Below are 27,271 nucleotides of genomic sequence, written 5' to 3'. Positions count from 1 at the left end.
TATTAAATTTTGCAACTTAAGGACAACATGAAACTTTAAAATTTAATAAATATAGAAAAAAAGTGAAATAATTTCTTCTTTTAGAATATTAAATTAAAGAAGTAAGAGGAAATTAATATAGAAATCTGTATTACCAGCTTTTGTATTTCTAATGGAGGATAGATGGCAGTGTACAGATATCTACAAAAACTCAATATAATTCAGTTCAATTAAAATACTAAACAGTGTTGAAATTCGTTTTTTATGTTTTAATAATAATAATAATTACTGTAATGACTAAAAATAGGAAAGAATAAATATTTAATTATCAAAAATTTTAATAAATGTAAGAAAATTAAAAATATCCTTATTAAAAAATATACTTAGAAAAATCGTGAACGTTCTTATCTAAATTTAAAAACTAATTCTATCTATAATTTAACCAAGAAAGAAACAAATTTTTATTTATATTAAATTTTACAACTTAAGGACAACATGAAACTTTAAAATTTAATAAATATAGAAAAAAAAGTGAAATAATTTCTTCTTTTAGAATATTAAATTAAAGAAGTAAGAGGAAATTAATATAGAAATCTGTATTACCAGCTTTTGTATTTCTAATGGAGGGTAGATGGCAGTGTACAGATATCTACAAAAACTCAATATAATTCAGTTCAATTAAAATACTAAACAGTGTTGAAATTCGTTTTTTATGTTTTAATAATAATAATAATTACTGTAATGACTAAAAATAGGAAAGAATAAATATTTAATTATCAAAAATTTTAATAAATGTAAGAAAATTAAAAATATCCTTATTAAAAAATATTCTTAGAAAAATCGTGAACGTTCTTATCTAAATTTAAAAAGTAATTCTATCTATAATTTAACCAAGAAAGAAACAAATTTTTATTTATATTAAATTTTGCAACTTAAGACAACATGAAACTTTAAAATTTAATAAATATAGAAAAAAAGTGAAATAATTTCTTCTTTTAGAATATTAAATTAAAGAAGTAAGAGGAAATTAATATAGAAATCTGTATTACCAACTTTTGTATTTCTAATGGAGGATAGATGGCAGGGTACAAATATCTAAAGAATTAAATTTAATTCAGTTCAGTTAAAATACTAAACAGTGCTGAAATCGTTTTTTATGTTTTAATAATAATAATAATTACTGTAATGACTAAAAATAGGAAAGAATAAATATTTAATTATTCAAAATTTAAATAAATGTAAGAAAATTAAAAATATCCTTATTAAAAAATGTGCTTAGAAAAATCGTGAACGTTCTTATCTAAATTTAAAAACTAATTCTATCTATAATTTAAACAAGAGTAAATTTTTTATACGTGCCAAATTAAGGACAACAAAGAAACTTTAAAATTTAATAAATATGGAAAAAAAGTGAAATAATTTCTTCTTTTAGAATATTAGAACAAAGAAGTAAGATGAAATTAATATAGAAATCTGTATTACCAGCTTTTGTATTTCTAATGGAGGATAAATGGCAGTGTACAAATATATACAAGAATTCAAGTTAACTTAGTTCAGTTAAAACATTAAACAATACTGAAATTACTTATTTATGTTTTAAAGCATTTGTTAAATTCAAATAAAATTTTCAGTTGTTCTAAAAGTCAAGCTTTAAATATAGATAATGTAAATTTCTTAAAAACGACAAATTTTTAATCTATTTTGTTATTATTTTTGTTAGACTAATGATGACTGTAATGAATAATAATAAAAAAAATATATATTCAATTATTAAAAAATTAAATAAAGGGAAGAAAATTGAGAACATTCTTATTATACAGTATACGTAACTACAATTTAACAAAGAAAAATATATATATTTTAATTTTATTAATTTTTTTGTATGTGGCAAATTAAAGATAACAAAAAAAAACATAGAAAAAAGTGATAAAACTTTTTTTCTTTAGGTTATTACAACAAAGAAGTAAGAGGAAATTAATATAGAAATCTGTATTACCAGCTTTTGTATTTCTAATGGAGGATAAATGGCAGTGGACAGATATTTATAAGAATTCAAGTTAATTCAGTTCAGTTAAAACAATGTATAATTCTTCAATTAGCTTTAAAGCATTTTTTAACATCAAGTACAATTTTTAATTGATCTAAAAGTCAAATTTTTAAATCTAGATAATGTAAAAGCAACGAATTTTTAATCTGTTGAGTTATTTTTAGGAATGCAAATGACTAAAAATAGAATATTTAATATACATATTAAAAAAAAAGTAGCCCATAAAAGATAATTAAAAGTGCTTTATCTCTGGCACGTAATATCCTTCTTATTCGTTGAGCGTTCGTGAGAGGAATCGATATCTAAAACCGGCAGGATTCAAACGGGGAAGATAAAAATAAAAATTCCTTATAGGTACCGAAAAACGCCGAACGGCTTAACACTAAAAACATATCTGTACCCCGTTTATGGAACATTAAGGATTAACCTTCCATCCCCCGGTTTTTTTTTATTCGCAGTTGCCCCTCGAGAGTTTCTCGTGTATCGTGACACGTTGTCGGTTTGTTCATGTCATGGCGGACAATGGTAATAAATTTATCTTGTCGCCCTTTTTGATGTACGATTTGCATAAATGCCGGCAAAACACTCGAAAAGTGGAAAGTTTTTGGATAAGCCCGGACGCTCAGTTTATAAATCATCAATTTCAAGTTCTTTTATGAATGTGACTAGAAATAAATGTACGTTTTGTGTCTCTGGTAACTGACAAGTTTTCGATTTTTTAATATTGTTAGTTCTCTATAAAATATCACATAAATTATATTTATTTCTATAATATATGACCAAAGAGGTAATAAAAGAAGTATACAGTGAATTTTTCTTTTTTATTCTTTCCACGTTTTTCTAATAAAATTAATTATTTTGTAATTGTGTTCAAAACTTTTAAATTACAAAATTAATTTTACCTTTTACTTCATAAAAAAATGCCTTCCGGTATTAATTACAAAGCTTCCATTTGGCTTAATAAGAATTATTAAAAATCAAATTTAGAAACAATTCAAAAATTGGTTTAATGTATTTTATTTTTCCCGCATTTTTTAAATAGTTTTATAACTTTTTAATTAGTTTAATTCGTAAAAATGTCTTTCAATATTAATTACTCTTAATTAGCAAACTCCCATTTTGCTTCATAAAAATTATTAGTAATCAAATTTGGAAAGAACAAGGAGGAATTCAAAATAGATACCTATATTACCCACTTCTTTACAAAATTAATTTTTCCTTATTTTATAAAAAATGCCGTCTGGTATTGATTATAAAACTCCCATTTTGGCTCATAAATATTATTAAAAATCTCAAATATTATTAACAATTAACATAGATACCTGTATTACCCACTTCGGTATAACTATCGGTGGAGAGATGGCAGTGGTTAAAAATATTAAAAAAATACAAATTTCAAACAATTTAAAAATTGTTTTGTTATATTTAAGGTGAAAAGTCTCAAAGAATCTCTATAAAATCTGTTAAAACAGTTTTTTTATTCTTTCCACATTTTTTTAATAAAAGTAATTAGTTTTATCATTGTGTTTATAATTTTATAATTACAAAATTAATTTTTCCTTTTATTTCATAAATAATGCTCTCTGGTATTAATTATAAAACTCATATTTTGGCTCATAAAAATTATTAAAAATCAAATTTAGGAAAAACGAGGAGGAAAGTACAATAGATAATTGTATTACCCACTTCTGTATAATTACCGGTGGAGAGATGGCGGTGGGTATAAATAATAAAAAAATACATATTTCAAACAATTCAAAAATTGTTTTATTGTATTTAAGGTAAAAAGTCTCAAAGAATCTCTGTAAAATGTGTTAAAACAGTTTTTTTATTCTTCCCACATTTTTTTAATAAAATTAATTAGTTTTATTATTGTGTTTATAATTTTATGATTACAAAATTAATTTTTCCTTTTATTTCATAAATAATATCCTTTGGTATTAATTATAAAACTCCTATTTTGGCTCATAAAAATTATTAAAAATCAAATTTAGGAAAAACGAGGAGGAAAGTAAAATAGATAACTGTATTATCCACTTCTGTATAACTATCGGTGGAGAGATGGCAATGGTTAAAAGTATTTAAAAAATACTTATTTCAAACAATTCAAAAATTGTTTTATTGTATTTAAGGTAAAAAGTCTCAAAGAATCTCTGTAAAATCTGTTAAAACATTTTTTTTTTATTCTTCCCACATTTTTTTAATAAAATTAATTAGTTTTATTATTGTGTTTATAATTTTATAATTACAAAATTAATTTTTCCTTTTGTTTCATAAATAATGCTCTCTGGTATTAATTATAAAACTCATATTTTGGCTCATAAAAATTATTAAAAATCAAATTTAGGAAAAACGAGGAGGAAAGTACAATAGATAATTGTATTACCTACTTCTGTATAATTATTAATTAAAAAGTCTCAAAGAATCTCTGTAAAATGTGTTAAAACAGTTTTTTTATTCTTCCCACATTTTTTTAATAAAATTAATTAGTTTTATTATTGTGTTTATAATTTTATAATTACAAAATTATTTTTTCCTTTTATTTCATAAATAATGCCCTCTGGTATTAATTAATTAATAACTATTTTGGCTCATAAAAATTATTGAAAATCAAATTTAGGAAAAACGAGGAGGAAAGTAAAATAGATAACTGTATTACCCACTTCTGTATAACTATCGGTGGAGAGATGGCAGTGGGTATAGTAGTTTTATTATTGTGTTTAAAATTTAAAAAAAGTACATATTTCAAACAATTTAAAAATTTATTTATGTATTTAAGTTAAGAAGCCTCAAAGGGTTTCTATAAAAATTGTTAAAAAAGTTTAGTTATTTTCAATAGAAAAAATAAATCAATAAAACAACAACGTAAAAAAGTAAATCTTACCTTAACTATCGAAGTTGTGTGTGGCAGAAATACAGAAAAGATCCCGAAAACTTGTTTCATAAGAGACGCTAATAAAAAATCACTTCGGCCACTTTCGCGTTCGGCGACAACCGTGTTCAGAATGATCGAAATCCGCACTTCCAAAAAGTAAAACGACGAGGTGCGTCCGTACTAAAGTTCGACATAGTCTTTTGCGAATCATAGAAACGACTCGTGGGCGGCGTCCATTTCCGGCACTTTTATGTCGTCGCCCTCCGCCTCTATGTACTCGACACCTGAAACAAAATCAACGGCCGGCCAGAGTGACGTGGGAATGGTTACAAATTGAGTGGTCTCACCTTCATCGTAGTCCAAGTGGCACCTGGCCGAAATCTGGTGGTCCGGGTCGCCGTACTGGCTGTGATAGAACTCCTCGCGCATCATGTTGTTCAGGCTACTGCACCGGAAGTAGAGGATGGCCTGGAAGGGTTTCCTGAAGTCCCTGTTGAGCGTGGCGTAAATGATCGGGTTGAGCAGACTGTTGGCGTAGCCCAGCCACAGGAACACGCTGCTCAGACTGCTCAATGCCTGGGTGGTCTCCAAGAAGGGCCGGACCAGTGCCAGCACGAAGAAGGGCAGCCAGCAGATGGTGAAGGCGCTCATTATGATGCCCAGCGTGGTGCTGGCCTTGCGCTCCTTCGCCAGCTGGAACCTGAGCTTCTTCTGGTTGTGGTGGGTGCTCGGGGACGTTTTCATTTTTGTCAGGAGGTTCGACTTCGGTTGCTTGTCCTGCTTGTTCGCCTGGTTGGGTGTCGGCTTGCTGGCCAGCATCGGGCACTGTGATTCGTTGCTGTGTCGTGACTTGAAGCAACGGCCCAGCGTTGTCTTGTCGAGGCTGCACTGTAATTTCGATTAACATTTATTAATACTTATATAAACTTAAATTTTGATTCATTAGCAAATTGTGTTATTTTAATAATCAAATTAGAATAATTTTCTTAAAGAATCTCCATCAAAATTATTAAAACAGTTTTTATATTTTTTCCATATTTTTTAAATAAAATTAATTTTCCATTTTACTTATGTATTAATTATAGAACTCCCATTTTTAATACTTATATAAGCTTAAATTTTGATTCATTAGTAAATTGTGTTATTTTAATAATTAAATTAGAATAATTTTCTTAATATTAATTTAAATTTACAAAAATCTATTTATAAATTAAATTGTTTTAGGTACTATAATGATAATAGATTCAAAAGTGAAATATTAAAAAAAAAATACAATAATTAAAAATTGAAACTATGAATATAAAAAATAAAACAACATGAATAAAGTACAATTGAATACAAAAATTTATTAATAATGAACATTTTATTAAATTAAGAAAAATATATAAGAAAATCTAACAACAATATTTAATGCCATAAAAAATTAGATATATTATAAAGTAAAAGTGGAATTCTAACAAAATACAAAAAGTAATATAATAATAAATATTAAAATATATAAATACAAAAAATATAATAAATAAATGAATATAAATGTAAAAATATAAAAATATAATTAGTATGACGTTAACAAACCATAAAGTTTATGATAGATCCAACAGATTATTTTAATACAAAAATTAAATAATAATTAAAACAAACAGTGACAATTTAAAACATATAATTTTCAATAAAAATAAGACAGATGAATAAATAATAACAAAAATTTTTCAAAAATGTAAATTTAATTAATTAAAAATAGATTACACATTACTAAACAAGAAAAAAAATGTAAAAATTTATAAATAATAAATTTAATAGAAAAATTTAAATAATATAAATAAAAGTAAATAAGAAATATTATAATAATTTAATAAAAATGTATTGTAATTTTTGTTTTTTAAAGGTTAATTAGAACTCTTTTCTAATTATAATGTATATATGAATATTGTGTAAGAAAATTGTAAGAAGATATGAAAAAGTAAAAAAAAATAAATATTAAATACAGATACAAAGATTAAAAAATATATAAATATATTTCAAATAAATTAAATGATTTTTTAATTAGACTGAAAAAAAAAACAAAGTTCAAATTAATTTGTTTAAATGAAATTTATGTTAATTAAACAGATATATTAAAGTTCTTTAAAAACAAAGTTAAACTAAATCGATTGTTTATTAAAATTATAAAAAATAATATATGATACATTAGAAGAAAAAGAAAATAAAATGGTAGAAAATCTAAAAATTATTTATTAAAAAATTATTTATTAAAATGATGAACTTTCTACTCAAAATTAATTATTAAATCAGAAAATATGATAAAAAATTATTGAATAATATGTGTTTAATTGTTTAATAATATAAACAGTAAAAAATTAAACATTTAATTATTTAATAAAAAAATATATTTCAATTTTTTGTTTATTTTTATAATTTTTAGTCGTTAATTAATTACACCGAAATATTAAATAAACATAAATTGTTTAAATAATAAGTTAAACTAAATATTTTATAACAATTAAAATTATAAAAAATAATAATATATTAGAAAAATAAGGAAAATTAAAAATATAGTTATTTAACGAAAAATATATTTCAACTTCTTGTTTGTTTTTATAATTTTTAGCAGTTAATTAGTAGTAATAAATTAATTACACCGAAGTATTGAATAAAGATATATTAAAATTATAAAAATTATAATATATTAGAAAATTAAAAATATAATTATTTTATGAAAAATGATTTTCAATCTCTTGTTTATTTTTATAATTTTTAACAGTTAATTAGTAATAATAAATTAGTTTCACCGGAATATTAAATAAAGAGAAAATTGTTTAAACAAAATGTTATTCTAAATATACTGCTATTTAAAATTATAAAAAATAATAATATATTAGAAAAGTAAGGAAACTTAAAAATATAATTAATTAATTAAAAACATATGTCAATTTCTTGTTCATTTTTATAATTTTATAAATAAGAAAAATTAAAAATATAATTATTTAATTAAAAATGTGTTTCAATTTCTTGTTTATTTCTATATTTTTTAACTGTAATAATAAAATAATTTCAACGAAATATTAAATAAAGGAAAAAAATATTTAAATAAAATGTTAAACTGAAAATAATATTTTATTAGAAGAAAAAGGAAAATTAAAAATATAATTAATTAATTAAAATATATTAATATTTCTTGATTTTTAGCTGTTAATTAATAATAATAATTTATTTACACCGAAATATTAAATAAATAGAAAGCGAAACTAAATATAATATTTAAAATAATTCAAAATAATAAAATATTAGAAAAATAAGGAAATAGTACATAAATAAAATAATTGTATAAACAATTTTATAGTCATTAACATAATCAACATTATTTTAATTATTAAAATTATATTTTAGTTAGTATCACACAAATAAATAATATATGAATAACAACAGAAACAAACATATTCTAAAAATTATTTAAATAAATTATTATTATACTTATTAAATAAGAAAAAATGATATGAAATGAATAAAATGTGAAATATTTAAATAAATGACAGAAAATCATAAATTTATGTATTAAAATAAAATTACTTCCTATTGAAAATTAAAAGAAATTGTAAGAAATATTTAAATAAATGATAGAAAATCATCATCAAGTTGTGAATTATAATAAATTAAATTATCAGAATAAATGAAATTTAAAAATTTCAAGATGGATATACAAAAAATATAAATATATATAAAAATAATAATTTTAATTTTTAATTAACTAAGACAAGAATATAAATAAATATATAAATAATAAATTAATTAAACAGAAATTAAATAAAAATTAAAATGGTTTAATTTTAATTACTTTGAAATTACAAAGAAAAATAATGATTTTTAAATAAATAAAATATAAATAAACATAAATATGGATTAATTAACTTAATAGTTTCGTTTTGTAGTTGTAACTCTCAATTTATATACAGTGTGAAAAGCGTCTGAATGTGCAGATATACCCAATAGAATACTGTCTCTATCGTACGTGACGTCTCTCTCAAAATTCAGATGGATTAAACTCTTTTTCTAATGTACTGAACATTTTTATTTAATACTTTTTTAATACATATGCATGAAGGACTTTAAGTGACATACTTAAAGCTAATTAAAATCAAACCAGCAGAACGAAGTCGAAAATAACGTGCACTTTTTCCAACATCAAAACTTCATAATACAACACGAAAACATTTCGGAGTTTGAAGTCAACAGCAAGTTTAATTAAAACGTCCGATGCGTATTAAAACTCGTTGCATTATTATATTCTTACGGCATATCATATAATTTCGGGATTAATTCGGGAAATCCCTCCTGCAGAACAACTTTTAATACGTTCCCATCTGCGCAAAAGGGTTTATTCAAACTTTATTGCAAGTTTTTTGGTCTTTGGTCGTACGTGAGCAGTTTTTGCTTTATGATGTCGGGATTGTTGTTTAAAAATTTATCACTCGCTGAAATAAAATTAATGGACGCTTCTAACGGGGGAAGTTTTTAATATCGGGAATTTGGAGGATGCAATCTGCAGGATTATACATTGGAAGGAAATAAATTGTTCAGGACCACATCTGGGAAGTTACATAAAAACTTCCTTCAATTCCTCCTACTCCTGCTTTAAGTGCTCTAACTAGTCCCAATTTTTTTTTTACTTAACATCTGGATGAATTAATTATAAACTTTACTACAGTTTTTAAAGTTCTGTGTAACTTTTAAATTCGAATTACTTAAAATGTAAACCTTAGATCCTTTTATAAGATGTAATAATGGAATTGTTTGGGGGGGTAAAACAACAAACAATTCCCACATAATGGATATAAATCTTTATGTAGGGGGAAGCTTGACCGAAATCCTGTTTTGTGCCCTGTGCACACGTTGGTAACCACAGCCCCAAAACACGACAAACAACAGTTCGTTCGTTGATTCGTTCGTTCCATGTACGAGTCGTAGTTCCTTAACTCTGTGCCTAATTCATAAATTAACGTAGGCAAATGTTCTTGTTGATTCTTGTTTGTCTTGTTTCGCAATTAGCATGTTCCATTAAGTCGCAAGCCATGAATTTCCATCTCCGAACTCCAAGCTCTTTAATTATAATTATTCCGTATGTATGGAAATTATTTTAGGGTCACAACTTGGCTACACGATCTCGTGTGAACTTTTAAAGCCCAACATCGAAACTACAAGTTAATTAATGGCGAAAATAAATATGCATAGTTTCACCTCTTAAGTAAAATTGAGGCAATTTGAAATTCAAAACTAATAACGTTTTTAACCGTTGAAAATAAAACGAGGCGACGTCGTGGGGGATCGATTTTCGCCATCGACGAACCTTGGAAATTCATAATGCGAGTGTTTTACGTGACGGGGCACAAATGAAGTTTTTTGGTGGTTGGTACAGGTCTTGCACGGGTTTTTAGCCGTCCGGAGAAAAGGCAGACAAATTTAATCAATTACATCGGAAACTAATTAATTTTTTGTTTGGGTCTGCGACGTACGAGGTGTTGGAAAGAAGTTAATTTTTTTATTTGTCCCGTAACTTTCGTAGATTTGGTCGACTCGATAAAAAACTAGTATGTCAGAAAATCGTTAAATATTAATGAGGGTAGTTGGTTTTAAGGTACACATGAAAATGTCACATTCGGTTTACCGACTCATTCGTTCCTTCCACAAATTTTAATCCTTTAAATTTATAATTTAAATAAGAAATAAAAAAGGAAAATTAAAATTATAATAATGAAAATTTTAAAAGAGAAAATAAAATATATTAAAATTATTAAAGAACAATCTAAAATAACTGAATAATTGAAAATTAATAATAATAATAAAAAATTTAAAAAGGGGATAACAAACGTTTAAAAATATTGAATTTAATATTGTATTATGTAATGTAATTAATACTTTAATAATTAATATATGTAAACATTAAACCGATAATTATTATCAATATTGAATAATGTTGAACAACAAACAACAAAAAATATCTTTAATTAACCTTTAAATATTAATGAGAAAATTGTTTATGAAATATTATATTTGATTTACTAATTTAATCAATATCTTGAATAAATTTAAATAATTTTAGTTATTAATTTAATTGATTTGAATAACTTAGTGACAACAAAAATTGAAAATTAAAAAGAAATTATATTATAAAATATAATAAATTTAAAAAGTAACATATTTAAAACTAAAGTTAAAATAAAAATTATAATGAAGAATTAGAAAGGAACAAAAATCTACCTAATAAATTTACAAATATAATAAATTAAAATAAAAAATAGAAAATAGAATAAAATAATATGAAGTAGTAGTTACTTAAATAAAATAATAATTGTGATGTTAAAAATTAAAAAAAGTAAAGTTTTATTAGATATGAAAATTGTAAAATGTAATAAATTCATAATGTAAAACGCTGAAAACTATAGTTAAAATAAAAATTATAATAAAATAATTAGAATAAATTAAAATAATCACTACTTTAATAATATTTGAAATATTAAAAATTTATAGAAACAAAAATGTAGAATTTAATTACTTAAGAAATTTAAAAAATATAATAAATTTATAAAGTAAAACATTTAAAATAAAATTAAAATAAAAATTATAATGAAATAGAATAAATTAAAGCAGTAGTTACTTAAATAAAATAATAATGAAAAAAGTTTTATTAGATATTAAAAATGTAAAATGTAATAAATTCAAAAAATAAAACGCTGAAAACTAAAGTTAAAATAAAAATTATAATAAAATAATTAGAATAAATTAAAATAATTATTTAAATTAATTAGATTTGATATACATTTAAAATAAAATTAAAATACAAAGTATAATGAAATTGAATAAATTAAAGCAGTAGTTATTTAAATAGAATAATAATTGTGGTGTTAAAAATGAAAAAAAGTAAAGTTTTATTAGATATTAAAATTGTAAAATATAATAAATTCAAAAATTAAAACGCTGAAAACTAAAGATAAAAAAATTTATAATAAAATAATTAGAATAAATTAAAATAATATTTAAAATATTAAAGATTTATAGAGACAAAAAGAGAAGTTTAATTACTTGAGAAATTTACAAAATATAATATATTCAAAAAGTACAATTAAAATAAAATTACAATTAAAATAAAATTAAAATAAAAATTATAATGAAAAAGAATAAATTAAAGCAGTAGTTATTTAAATAAAACAATTATTGTGACGTTAAAAATGAAAAAAGTAAAGTTTTATTAGATATCAAAATTGTAAAACATAATAAATTAAAAAAATAAAATGCTGAAACTAATGTTAAATAAAAATGATAATAAAATAATTAGAATAAATTAAAATAATAACTAATTAAATTAATAATATTTGAAATATAAAAAATTGATAGAAATTTAAAAAGTAAAACAATGAAAAATAAATTAAAAATAAAAATTATTAAGAATAGAATAAAATAAAGAAGTAGTTACTTAAATAAAATAATAATTAAGATATCAAAAAAGTAAAGTTTTATAAGAAATTAAAATTGTAAAATATAATAAATTCAAAACACTGAAAACTAAAATTATAATATAAATTAAAATAAAATAATTAAAATAAATTATAACAATAATGTTAATAAAATATAATTATTAAAAATTAATAATACAAAAAACACAACAATTTTAAATATTCTAAAGTAAACTTGAAATAAAAATTGAAATAAAATAGAATAAATTAAAATGGTGACAAAACCGAAACAACATAATAATAAAGTTTTATTAGAAATTAAAATTATGAAACAACAAATTCAGTAATAATAGTAATGTAATAAATGATAATTATAAACAAAATAATAAGTGAAGTATTAAAAATTGATACAAATAAAAGTAAAGTAAAAAAGATTAAAGTAATAAATAATAATTATATAAATTATAACAAATATAAAAAGTAAAACATTGAAAAAAGTTTTAATCACAAAAGATCAACATGCAATAAATTGAAATGTATGAGAAACGACATTTCAAAAAATAAAAGGAAATATTAAAAACGAAAACAAAGAATATTAAAATTTATATTAAAAAATAACAAAAGTATTCATTAATTTGAATCATTTTATGTACTGAGAATAAAAAAGCCGACATTTGATAGATCATAAATATTAATGAGGGAGTATTTTTTAAAACCCACATGAAAATGTCACATTCGATTTACGAACTCAATCGGTTTCCTCCGCACATTTAAATCATTCAAGTTATTAATTTTGCTCGACATTGTAACATTTATCGATTTCAAAAACTGCTTAGTTGTGAACGTTGCAGGAAAATTTATTTCGTTCTGTGGTTCCCCTCCACCTCATTTAATGCGTGGTTGAATTCCAGACAAATTGGACCAAATGACATTTTAATTTTCAGACCCGACGTTGAATTACTGCCAATTTTGACTAAAATTCTTTACGCTTTTCTTACATATTTTTGGTAGATAAGACATTGATACGACTTCGTTCAGCTTTATTTTATTATTGAGACAAGGTGGATCCAATAAAGGGCACAAAAGTTTTTAATGTATAACAGAAGTTTTCAGACCAAAACAAAAGTTGCCAAGTTTTATTTATACCTTATACGGTTTTCGTCGTTATTATGTATGCGAATATGATTAGTGTTTTTGATGTAAAAACAACCTGATTTATTCATCAAAAAACATCCCGTCCCGTCCACGTAATACCTTAAACAGCCTCCCGTGATCATTTGAAATTCATCCCGTGTCGCCCCGCATTAATTCTTAATCCCATTTATGTTAATCTTTTTACTGGAATATTGTCCGTTTCAATTCTCATCCGTAGTCCGGACAAAAGTTCGGCGAGATTAGGTCGGCGAGGGACATTTCCGCTTTTCCCGTAGGTGTGGCCCACATAAAAAATTCAAACTCAATTATCATAAAAAAAACCGGTTCCCGTTGCATATTCCGGGAGACGGGCCGGAACGTTCCGGGGGACGCCTTGAAGATTTACTCTCGTCCCGTTTTATCTCATAAACACGTTGAAATGCAAAATGGAAATCTCCGAGATTGCATAAACATATAGATGGACGTGAATTTTTAAGTCGACGCCAAAAATGTTTCTGTTTATTTTTACCTGACTCCTTTTTCTGTTCAAACATTCACACACATATTTATAGTTTCTAAGTAATTGTTTTATTATTATTTATTATATTATTTATTGAATATTTTATTTAACAATAATTGTACTAGTTTTAATAATGAATGAAAATACAGAAATTCAATTCAAGGCAAAACTTGCACAAACGAAGTAAAATATATAAAAATGTAATTAAAATTACATATAAATTTATTATTATTTAAAATAATAAAAAAAGCTGACGAGATATTCTTATGTTTAAATTATAATCTTAAAAATTCAATTAATGACCATAATTACTGTTGAAATTAAATATTTTCGTTAGCACTGCCATCTTTATGATAATAGCAGAAATATGATAATATAGATTTCTGTATTAATATCTTCACCCTTGCTTGTATTATATTTTGTATTTTATTATTTAGAGACAATAAAAAAGGCAGAAATTTTATTTCTCCTATTGTATAAAATTGAGTTTTATTCTCTATTTTTGGAAAGAAATGACTGAATATTTATAATAATAATTGTACTTTACTAGTTTTAATAATGAACGAAAAGAAAACTAAAAATGACTGAAATTCAACTCAAGGCAAAACTTGCACAAGCAAAGTAAAATCTACAAATTAAAATTCGTTTAAAATTACATGTAAATTTAGTGTTATTTAATTACTAAATAAAAAAAACTGACAACATATTCTCATGTTTAAATTATAATGTTAAAAATACAATTAAACTAGACAAGTTTTAAAAATCTCTAATTATTGTTAAAATTAAATATTTTCGTTCGCACTGCCATCTTTATAATAATGTCACAAATAAGATAATACAGGTTTCTATATTAATATCTTCAAACTTCCTTGTTTTATATTTTGTATTTTATGATTTAGAGACAACAAAAAAGGCAGAAATTTTATTTCTCCTATTGTATAAAATTGAGTTTTATTCTGTACCTATTTTTGGAAAGAAATGACTGAATATTTATAACAATAATTGTACTTTACTAGTTTTAATAATGAACGAGAAGAAAACTAAAAATGACTGAAATTCAACTCAAGGCGAAACTTGCACAAGCAAAGTAAAATCTATAAATTAAAATTCGTTTAAAATTACATGTAAATTTAGTGTTATTTAATTACTAAATAAAAAAACTGACAACATATTCTCATGTTTAAATTATAATCTTAAAAATACAATTAAACTAGACAAGTTTTAAAAATCTGTAATTACTGTTAAAATTAAATATTTTCGTTTGCACTGCCACCTTTATAATAATGGCACAAACAGGATAATACAGGTTTCTATATTAATATCTTCTCTCTTGTTTGTTTTATCTTTTGTGTAATAAAATTGCTTTATTCTCTGGCTATTGTTAACAAAATATCACTGATGAGAAGTTGCAAATAACTTTAAATTAGTGTTGAGATTTAAAAAGTAACAAAGAAATTATTTGAATATTTACTTGAAATAATTATTTATGGTTTTAATAAGTTAAAATCACTTTATTTACTCACATATTTATTAGTTAATTGTTAGTTTCTAACTAACTTACTAATTGTAAGAAGTCTTCTTTTAAAGTTTATTTTAATATATTAATATTATAATGATTCATTCAACTTAAAATTTATGTTTATAATGGTGCCTGTCATTAATATATTTTGTTTATTATACATCAAACACAATTTTTATAAATTTATGATTATGAATATGTAAAACAGGAGCTATTTATATAAAACTATCATCCTCATAATTCTTACGATATTGAACCATTTTAATATTTAATTTTGTATTTAAAACGATTTTATTAGTTTTTCATTAAAAATTCATTTTAAAATTCCGGTTAAGAATTCCTTTCATAATTTTCTATTAAATTAATCTGTACAGAAATTGCTCACTTATTTTATATTGCACAATTTAAACTTATATTGAATATTTTATGTCAATAATACTTTACTAGTATTAATATTAAACGAAAATAAAAAGAAAGAAACTGAAAACGTCAGAAAGAAGGTAAAAATTGCACAAGTAAATTAAGATTGGTTTAAAATTACATGTAAATAAATTGTCGAGATATTCCCATGTTTAAATTACAATCTTAAAAATTCTATTAAACTGGATAAACTTTAAAAATCAATGCATACTATTAAATAAAACATCGGACAAACAAAAAGTTGAATATCTCATTGGTAAATCTTAATTGAATTCGAAGTTGAACTTATCTAATTCGTTAAAGAAAAAACTTTCTTTTCAGACGGACCATTCGAAGCTCGAACCACTTAAATTTATTAAAGAGATAAACCACCGATGTTTCTATTGAGGGCATTGCGAATAAATGCAAATAAGCTTTATCAAAGTCCGAATGCATTTCTTAATCAATTCTCATTAACGGAGTTTTAATTCATATTCTAAAATAATTATAAAATAATTCATGTTGATATTTAATTAAATTACAAATTGGTAACATATATTTTTCCTAATCACTGGTTATGTTTTATTAACGTGATTAAATATTTTATATCATTTTAATAATAATAAAATTCCACAATTTAAAGCCTAAAAATGAGTATTTCGAATTTATATTTACATTATTGGATAATTTTCCTGATATACAAAATTGTGTTTTATACCCGAGCTATTTTTAGAAAGAAATGATTGAAGAGCAAACTTTTGAACAGTTATGCTGAATAGAAGAGGAGTTGCAAATGGAACAACTTTAAATTGCTTTAAAGTGCTTCAGTGAAATTCTAAATATAACAATTATTTTGGAAGGATTTATACTTGAAATAATTTTATTGTATAATTTATATATAATATATTAGGAATATGTATTTTATGTATTACATTATATTAGAATTATGTATATTACTTTTAAATAGACTTTCTTAACTGTAAATTTATTTGTTTTATGTTTAATAAATGTTTGTTATTCTTGATCATATAACTTTAAACTTTATAATAAAAAGACAAAAGCTATTATTGTGCTTCAAATTGGTTTTGGCATATTTTATTTAAATTATTATATTTTCAATGTGCGTTCGCACTGCCATCTTTCCGATAGTAGCACAAATAGGATTATACAGGTTTCTATATTAATTTCTTCTTACTTGCTTTTCATTTTGTTTTATATGATTTAACAAATATAACGACAGTTTTTTAAATTTCTACCATTTTCGAATGCTTTCAAATATTAAAAAAAATACATTCAAATTTGACAGATTTATTGAGTGCATTTTTATCAATTGAATAACTTTTTTACTGGTGACAAGTTTAAAAAAGATGAATATTTCATAGATATCACTATGCATAAAAAATTTGAGGAAGGCATTGATATCAGAAAGCTCCTTACTCAAAAACAAACAAAAAAGTAGTTTTTTTTCTAAATTTCTACCATAGAAATGTTGATTTTCAAATTCAATATTCGAAAATTGTTGATTATAGTTAAATATAAGTTGATGCTTACTTTAAATAAATAAAATAAAAATTTTATTATTTATACATTGAATATTAAAATGTCCTCATTTATTTATTATTAACTTTATTTATATTTTCCTTAAAAATGATATTTATTTAAAGATTTGTAAAAAATGTGACAGAAAAAGCTTTTATAAATTATTGAGCAGATATTTTATATAAACAAAAAGAAGTAAAAAAATAATAAAAATATTTGAATGTACAACTATAATTAATTCTCTCTAATATATTATAAGTTTATTTTGCTACATTTCTTGTTTTACAAAATAATATTATTTAAATGTTTTTTTTTAAATAAATAAATTTAATAATTTTTTTTAGAAAATTAAATATTTTCTACTGCCATCTTTTCGATAATAGCAGAAATAGGATAATACAGTTTTCTATATTAATGTCTTCTCACTTACCTGCTTTTTATTTTGTTTTTTATTATTTAAAGACAACCAATATTTATTGCATTGATTATTAACACATAAATTTTATTATGATTACATTAAGGACGTGAATCTTATGTAATAATATATTATTAAAAACTATAAATCCAATAATATAAAATTAATATAAGTGTAACAGATTATGTTACTTTATCAGCTGCTCAGGTATTTTGTACTTTTATAACAGATAGACTCGAATGTAATAAACTAGGTTAATGGTAAATCAATAGATCATGAAATATGCTAAAGTTCATGGAAATCTGAACGTACATTTAAGACATTGTTTTACTTAAATCGCACCCTAATGTGAATTAAATTTGTTTCCAATTAACATATTCAAATAACACAACCAGAGTGGGTAATAATTTATTGTTTTAATTGTGAATGTTTTGTAGTAATAAAAAATATATATTGTTGTATAATAAAATAAATTATATATTTAATTTATGCGGTGGAACGATCGATAGTCTCATTTTTCCGGTTCATTTAAAATAATTCCCAAAGCGAATTCAGGTAAGTGCTCCACGGTGAATTAATGTATACGATTCTGGCTATGCTTTTTCATATTTACTCTGGAAGCTTAAACTTTACAGTTCGTGGTATTTCAAACAAATGCTAATAAACGAATAAATTTTAGCAAACAATTTTAATAACGATTTAAGGCATTTTTAACGCCAATCATGGTAATTATTTCGTTCAATTAATTCATCAGTGGGCAAAATGAAACTTTAATATACGAAAGCATAAAAAACTTTTTTTATTTTAAATGTGAGCTGGTTTAAAAATGTCATTAATATTTTATGAGAACTCATTTTTATGTACTTTACTTTTAACAAATGTTAATTAAGGACAATTGAATTAAGGACTCCACGGAGGCTTAAAATATTAAATATGTATTTCATAAAAATCTTCAATGCAAAAAAAAAATGTAATATTTTTATAGATTCAGTAATTAAAGTAGTTTTATTTACTCTAATTCAAATGTTTCAATTCAAAAAAACAGATCAGGGGAAATTAATTTTTTTTAATTATTTGCTGATATTTTTACTATTTTACTTAAAAACAACGTTAATACTGATTCAATTAGGATTAGGTATTATTTAAAGTAAACAACATTAATTCAACTAATTGTACTTAAATATTATATTATAATTAGTTGCAAATCTAACAAACAAATCGCCACTAATTCATTTGTCATCAAATTATTTATTTAACAAATTAATTTTATTAATCACTCAAATATAAATTGATTAATTTGACCAACATAATTTGATTACGTGATAAATTCCTAATATTAATTCATTGTTTGCCCATTATTATAAATAATTCACATGAGTAAATTGTGGCTTAGGTAAAACTAGTTATGTAAAATGTTGAGCAACTTTAACATCCATTAAATATGTAACAGTATGGACCCAGAATGAAAAGAATGCCAGTCTTGTCGTGTGCCGTTTTTCCCTTGTTACGAAAGAAACATTTCACATTGTTCCTTATTTTTAAGCCTGGAATGTTTTACTTTTTTGTTTAAATGCACAAACAGATAACATACCTTTAAAGGAGATATTCGAGTCGGATGCATCAATGTGCTTACAACAAAATGATTGATCACCCTCGTTTCTCTACAGTTTCTGCCTCTTCGTGATGCTGACACACTTAAAGCACAATTGAACAAAATAAATTATATCATCTTATTGATGTTCAATTTAAAATAATGATTACCCTCACTTATTCGTTAACTTTCACGTCTATAAATAAATCTTGTGAACAGTTTGTGTTTTACATAAACAAGAAAGCAAAGTATGTATTAAATTAAAATAAGACATTTTTTTAATATATAAGTTGCTTGTAACTGTCCATTAATGTGTTGTAAATGAAATGTTTATGAAAACTGTTTGAGGAGGCCCTTCATTTTCTAAAAACTTACGTAGAAGTAAATGGTAACAATCGCAATTAAAACCTCTCGTGGATGTTAAGTAGGTCAGAAAGGATATTAAAGTGGTAATAAAAGAATGGTGTTCTACCGTCTGAGGAGATAACTGTAAAACAGGGAAGTGTCTGGCATTAAAAACGCATTTTCAACAGATATTCGAGTGTGGAGTGCAACATTGCAACAAAAACTTTCTTTTCATTTTCAGGCGCATTCACCATTATTTAAACAGTTGTGGCGCATTCACCATTATTTAAACAGTTGTGGCGCATTCACCATTTTTTAACATGGTATATAACACCTTCATCGTCCTTCGTAGTGTCGACTAATCAGACAATTATTCAATAACGTTAGTTAAGAAATTAAATTTAAAAATAAAATAAATTTAACATTAAAATTAATAAAATAAGTCCACTTTTTACAACTGTATATTTATCGTAGTCTCAAGAATTTAATTGATTTTAGTTAATTAATCAGTCGATTATTTAAATCAGTCAAAAAATTGGTTATTAAAGTAAGTCAGTAATTCTTAACTTTAATTTTATCGTAGTATCGTGAGTCCAATTGATTTCAGCAGACTGATCAGTTGATTATTCAAATCAGTCGTTAGTCAAGAAATTGGTTATTAAATAAGTCAATTTCTAACTCCAGTCCTTATCGAAGTTTTGAAAATCCAATTGATTTTAGCCAACTAATCAGTCGATTATTCAAATCAGTGATTAATCAAGTAATTCATTATTAAATAAGTCAATTTTTCCCAACTCTAGATTTATCGTAGTATCGAGAATCCAATTGATCTCAGTCGACTGATCAGTTAATTATTCAAATCAGTCGTTAGTTAAGAAATTGGTTATTAAATAAGTCTGTTATTCCCAACTCTAGATTTTTCGTAGTGTCGAGAATCCAATTGATTTCAGCAGACTGATCAGATGATTATTCACATCAGTCGTTAGTCAAGAAATTGGTTATTAAATAAGTCAGTCATTTCTAACTCCAGTCCTTATCGAAGTTTTGAGAATCCAATTGATTTTAGCCAACTAATCAGTCGATTATTCAAATCAGTGATTAATCAAGTAATTCGTTATTAAATAAGTCAATTTTTCCCAACTCTAGATTTATCGTAGTATCGAGAATCCAATTGATTTCAGTCTACTGATCAGTTAATTATTCAAATCAGTCGTTAGTTAAGAAATTGGTTATTAAATAAGTCTGTTATTCCCAACTCTAGATTTTTCGTAGTGTCGAGAATCCAATTGATTTCAGCAGACTGATCAGATGATTATTCACATCAGTCGTTAGTCAAGAAATTGGTTATTAAATAAGTCAGTCATTTCTAACTCCAGTCCTTATCGAAGTTTTGAGAATCCAATTGATTTTAGCCAACTAATCAGTCGATTATTCAAATCAGTGATTAATCAAGTAATTCGTTATTAAATAAGTCAATTTTTCCCAACTCTAGATTTATCGTAGTATCGAGAATCCAATTGATTTCAGTCTACTGATCAGTTAATTATTCAAATCAGTCGTTAGTTAAGAAATTGGTTATTAAATAAGTCTGTTATTCCCAACTCTAGATTTTTCGTAGTGTCGAGAATCCAATTGATTTCAGCAGACTGATCAGATGATTATTCAAATCAGTCGTTAGTCAAGAAATTGGTTATTAAATAAGTCAGTTATTTCTAACTCCAGTCCTTATCAAAGTTTTGAGAATTCAATTGATTTTAGCCAACTAATCAATCGATTATTCAAATCAGTGGTTAATCGAGTAATTCGTTATTAAATAAGTCAATTTTTCCTAACTCTAGAGAGTCCAATTGATTTCAGTTGACTGATTAGTCAATTCAGTGGACTAATCAGATTTTTATGTTATTCAAATCAGTTGAAACCAATCAGTTATACCCAACTCCAGAAATATCTTGTGTTTGTGTTTTTATAAAATAGTATTGAATCAACTAGGCATATAATTTATAATGTTAAACGGCTCACAGTCTGGACCATTGTGGCGTATCAACGTCACAGACAAGAGGCATTGTACAGCCATGAAGAACAATCAGGTCTTTGTTCAAGGTGTTCGAACATAATCTAAACATGTGCTTAAGTGAAACGAGATAAAGGGCCGTAATTATATGATGGAGGTTTCATGCATGCTCCTCCTTTGTCACGTGTCAATAACCGTGAACTCAAACATGCCAAATGCTAATTAAATCACTCGTTTTCACGGCGACATTATACGACATTACGACACTGTACACTGTCTGACTTTTTATTTTAAAACAAAGCGGAGGTTTATCTTTTTTTCTGATAAGGCAAGATGTTTGTCGTTAACGGTAATTAAAAATGATTTAGAACTTTAATCTGTTTATGTCAAAAAATATTACCGTAACAAAGGGATTGACATAGGTTAAAAGTTTTAATTACGGACCGACATAAAATAGAAAGCCAGACATATTAATTAGTATTCGTGGGGCACAATGTAGTGCATTACCCAGATTAAGGTATTTAATTATACATAACAACACGTAACATGCCTTACGTTTCGTCCTTGCGTTCAATTTTCCGAAAACATAATTCATCGGACAAAGCCATTTTGGACTACTTAAACTAGATAAACTACTTAAAGTAAAGGCGGATGATTACTAACAGACAAACTTCGCACCACGTTCCTTTATGTGTCGACAAAGTAACTATTCCTGTTTTCTCAACATTTTCTTGGTGTACCAAATGTGGAGACAAACATTGAGGAAATGAGTATATATCTGATTTTATAAACTGTATAAATTGTATTTAATATATCCCAAATGTGATGTAATGTTGATCAAACTTACTGTTAAAAAAATCGTTCAAATGTCATTAATATAATAAATTATCGTGGTAAATGACCATTAATGACTGACCTATGTATTAATAATTTCTGCTTAAATCGTCAGGGATTTGTTAGTAATAAAGATGAATTGTCTCTATTTGTTCTGTACACAAAGGCAGTAATTCTGTGTATTTCAGAAACACGTATTGATCACAATACAGTTAAAAGTGAAATTATGTTCAGAGATTATAATATGGAATGTTCATGTACTCCAAATAAGAGAATAATTAGAAACGTTATTTTATAGAACACAAAACAAGTAAACTTGTAATATTAGTATTAACTATATTTTTACGTTTGGACAGTTTTATAATTATTCAAATAATGTAAAAGTAGATGATTTTATTTAAATTTTAATAATTTAAGGAAAAATACAAGAAAAAAAATATGTTTAATATCACCCACCATAAACAAACTATAATTTATTTTTTGTTAAATATTTAAAAAGAACTCCAAAACTCAATAAACAAATTTTTGTAAAGATTTTCCAAGAAGAAGTTAATTTAGAAATCTATATTACTCTATTAGTTTTACTACTATCAAAAAGATGGCAGTGTAAAAATAATCAGTTTGAACATTTTAATAAACAACTTTTTAATAATTAATTAAAACTTTTATAAAAATAAAACAAAAAATGTAATACCAGAAACTTATAATATTAGTATTAACTATATTTTTACGTTTGGACTATTTTATAATTATTAAAATAGATTAAAATTAAAAATAGATGATTTTATTTGAATTTTAATAATTGGAGCAATAATATAACAAAAAAAATATGCTTAATGTCATATCCATAAACATGTTATAATTTATTTTTTGTTAAATGTTTAAAAAAAACTACCAAAACTAAATATTTAAACAAATTTGTAAAGATTTACGAATGTATAATGAATTACCAAATAACATAAAGTATTAAAATTATTTTTCAGGAAGAAATTAATATGGAAATCTATATTACTTTATTAGTTTTACTACTATCAAAAAGATGGCAGTGTAAAAATAATCAATTTGAACATTTTAATAAACAACTTTTTAATAATTAATTAAAAGTTTTATAAAAATAAAACAAAAAATGTAATACAAGAAACTTGTAATATTAATATTAACTATATTTTTACATTTGGACAGTTTTATAATTATTAAAATAAATTAAAATTAAAAATAGGTGATTTTATTTGAATTTTAATAATTGAAGTAAAAATATAAGAAGAAAAACTTGTTTAACATTACCCACCATAAACAAATTATTATTTATTTTTTGTTAAATATTTAAAAAAAACTACGAAAGCTCAATATTTAAACAAATTTTGTATAAATTTACGAATGTATAATGAAATACGAAATAACATAAAGTATTGAAATTATTTTCCAAGAAGATATTAAGATAGAAATCTATATTACCTTATTAGTTTTACTGCTATCGGAGAGATGGCAGTGTAAAAATAATCAATTTGAACATTTTAATAAACAACTTTTTAATAATTAATAAAAAGTTTTATAAAAATAAAACAAAAAATGTAACACAAGAAACTTGTAATATTAGTATTAACTATATTTTTACATTTGGACAGTTTTAGAATTATTAAAATAAATTAAAATTAAATATAGGTGATTTTATTTAAATTTTAATAATTGAAGCAAAAGTATTAGAAGAAAAATTTGTTTAACATCACCCACCATAAACAAATTATTATTTATTTTTTGTTGAATATTAAAAAAAAACAACAATTAAAACTCAATATTTAAACAAATTTTGCAAAGATCTACGAATCTAAAAATTTAAATAATTGAAGCAAAAATACAACAAGAAAAATATGTTTAATATCACCCACCATAAACAAATTATAACTTATTTTTTGTTAAATATTAATAATAAAAAAAAACTACCAAAACTCTATATTTAAACAAATTTTGTAAAGATTTACGAATGTATAATGAATTACCAAATAAGATAAAGCACTGAAATTATTTTGCAAGAAGAAATTAATATAGAAATCTATATTACTCTATTAGTTTTACTACTATCAGAAAGATGGCAGTGTGAAGGTACATTGAAAATAATCAATTTGAATATTTCATTTTAACAACTCTTTTTGTAAAGGTTTACGAGTGTACAATGAATTAAAAAATTTTAAAAAAATAATGATAAAATTATTATTATTATTATTACACTAATTATAAATAAGGCGTGTATAAAATAACAAAACATAAAACGTTAGTGATAAGTTAAAAATTATATTGTTACACCTTACAATAAAGCGGATGTTGTTGAAACGCGTCCTTAATGCTGAACATTTTCGTGTTTTACAGTTATCTCTTCTGACGGAAGTGGAAAATTCTTTTATTACCACTTTAATATCGTCTCTGACCTACTTAACTTCCACGAGAGGTTTTAATTGCGATTTTTACCATTTTACTTGTACGTACATTCCGACTTGTTTAAGCAAACGCAGCTTGCAGGAAATGAAGCGCTTCCTCAAACAGTTTTCATTCGCTTTTCATTTACGACAGATTAATGGACGGTTATGAGCAACTTATATATTGGAAAAATGTCTTATTATTTGCTTTATTACTTTAAATACATTGAAGTACGGGAAGTTTTAATATAAGAAGGAAATTAAAACGAGCTTTGCTTTCTTGTTTATGTAAAACACGAACTGTTCACAACATACTGAAACAGGATTTATTTGTAGATGTAAAAGTTTATGAATTAAAAGTTGCTTAAGAATTTTGTTGGTAACAAGAAAAGTTAACGCATCAGTAAATTGAACATCAATAAGATGATATAATTTTATTCGTTCATAAAACAACCCACATAAAACTAAAAGGATAAAACAAAAATAGAATATTTCATTCTATTGTGCTTTAAGTGTGTCAGCATCACGACGAGGCAAAACTGTAGAGAAAAGAGGGTGATCAATCATTTTGTTGTAAACACATGGATGCATCCGACTTGAATATCTCCTTTAAAGATACCTTATCTGTTTGTGCATTTAAACAAAAAAGTAAAACATGTCCCGGGCTTAAAAATAAGGAACAATGCGAAATGTTTCTTTTGTAACTGGGACAAAATGGGACACGATAAGGCTGGCATTCTTTTCATCCCGGGTCCATACTCTTACATACATTTTTAATGGATGCTAAGCCTACTTTACACAATTAGCTTTACTTAAGTCACAATTTACTCGTGTAAATTTTAAACTAAATGCGGCAATAAAGTTAATATTAGAAACAGTTAACAGGTAATTAAATTGGATCGGTCGATTTAATCAATTTATATTTAAGCCGTAAATAAAATTAATTGTTAAATAAACACATTGATGACAGATAATTTAGTGGCGATTCGTTTGTTAGATTTGTGACTACACATAATTTAATAATTAAATACAATTCATAGAATTAATTTTGTTTAATTCAAATATTGTGTAATCCAAATTGAATAACTATCATCTACTTTTGTTTTAAATTTGTTAAATAGCAACACATTCAATTAAAAGGGTTTTAATTTATGTGATGTACAACGTTTAATTTAACACAGAAATTAATTATTATTTTGACGTATACAACTGTAAAATTGACTTACATTAAATAATATTTATTTATTTCATTTCTTATGAGCAACTTAGGACTTCTAACTAACTATTATCCTCCTTAATATTTATAAAATGTACATGCTCAATACCTTAAGTCTCCATGGAGCCCTTTTCTCAATTTCCCCTAGTTAATTATTTGTTAAAAGTAAAGTGGAAAAGTGCTAAGAAATATAAAACTGAATACCCATAAAATTTAATGAAATTCTTAAACTAACCCACATGTAAAAAAAGCAAAGGAGAAAGTTTGAAAGCACCTTTAAGTTTTTGAGTGACTCTGTGGGGGGTTAAAGAAAATGATTTTTTTTGAATACAATAAAGTTTATTATTAATTAAACATACATTTATTTTAAACCTCCTGAATACTTTTATAGTTTAAAGTTACAAAACTTTCAAGCAGATGATTACAAATGCAACTAACATAGTTTTATGAGTGAGCAAACATTGTTTGTGTTTATTAGCGTTTGTCGTTTTGCATTTAAGGCGCCATGAAATGTAAAGTTTATGTTTCCACGGAAAATATTAAAAAGCTCGTCGAGAACCTTACATTAATTCCCTCCATGGAGCTTTTAGACAAAATTCTAAGTACACGCTGGAACTTTTTTAATGATACTGTATTTACATACTTTTTTAAATAAGAACGAAGTTTCCCAAACAAAACTTTGGATTGTTTAATTATGGTCTCAGTTGGGAACTATTTACTAATTGCTAACGAGTTGAGTGTTTATATAAAAATTATTAAAAATTTTGTTTTTTCAAAAAATATCTATAAAAGATGACAGAAATACTAAAACTCCCATTTCAATTGCTCATCATTAAAGACAAAACATAAAACAAACAAGCGAGAGGAAATTAATATAGAAAACTGTATTATTCTATTTGAGATATTATTAGAAAGATGGCAGTGCGAACGTAGATTGAAATGATTTAATTTAAACAGTAAATAATGCTCAAAAGTTTCTGATACTGTGTGT

General features: G+C 24.1%; 1 protein-coding gene across 3 annotated transcripts in view; it reads right to left on the bottom strand.

Moving 5' to 3' along the window:
• LOC109594774 (5-hydroxytryptamine receptor 1) overlaps window positions 1–27,271 on the bottom strand; it is a 150,170-nt gene that overhangs the window by 4,234 nt on the left and 118,665 nt on the right. For all 3 annotated transcript variants that reach the window (XM_049967711.1, XM_049967710.1, XM_020010013.2), the window contains 2 exons: window positions 5,249–5,789; window positions 4,911–5,185 (listed from right to left, as the gene is read on the bottom strand). In XM_049967711.1, coding sequence (XP_049823668.1) covers window positions 5,109–5,185; window positions 5,249–5,789 — 618 coding nt within the window. In that variant the 3' untranslated portion in view covers window positions 4,911–5,108. The remainder of the gene's footprint in view (window positions 1–4,910; window positions 5,186–5,248; window positions 5,790–27,271) is intronic.

The sequence above is a fragment of the Aethina tumida genome, chromosome 5 (genome assembly GCF_024364675.1).
Source record: "Aethina tumida isolate Nest 87 chromosome 5, icAetTumi1.1, whole genome shotgun sequence".
Classification (NCBI taxonomy): domain Eukaryota; kingdom Metazoa; phylum Arthropoda; class Insecta; order Coleoptera; family Nitidulidae; genus Aethina; species Aethina tumida.
The sequence above is the reverse complement of the archived record's forward strand: the minus strand, read 5'-3'. Positions and strand labels throughout refer to the sequence as shown.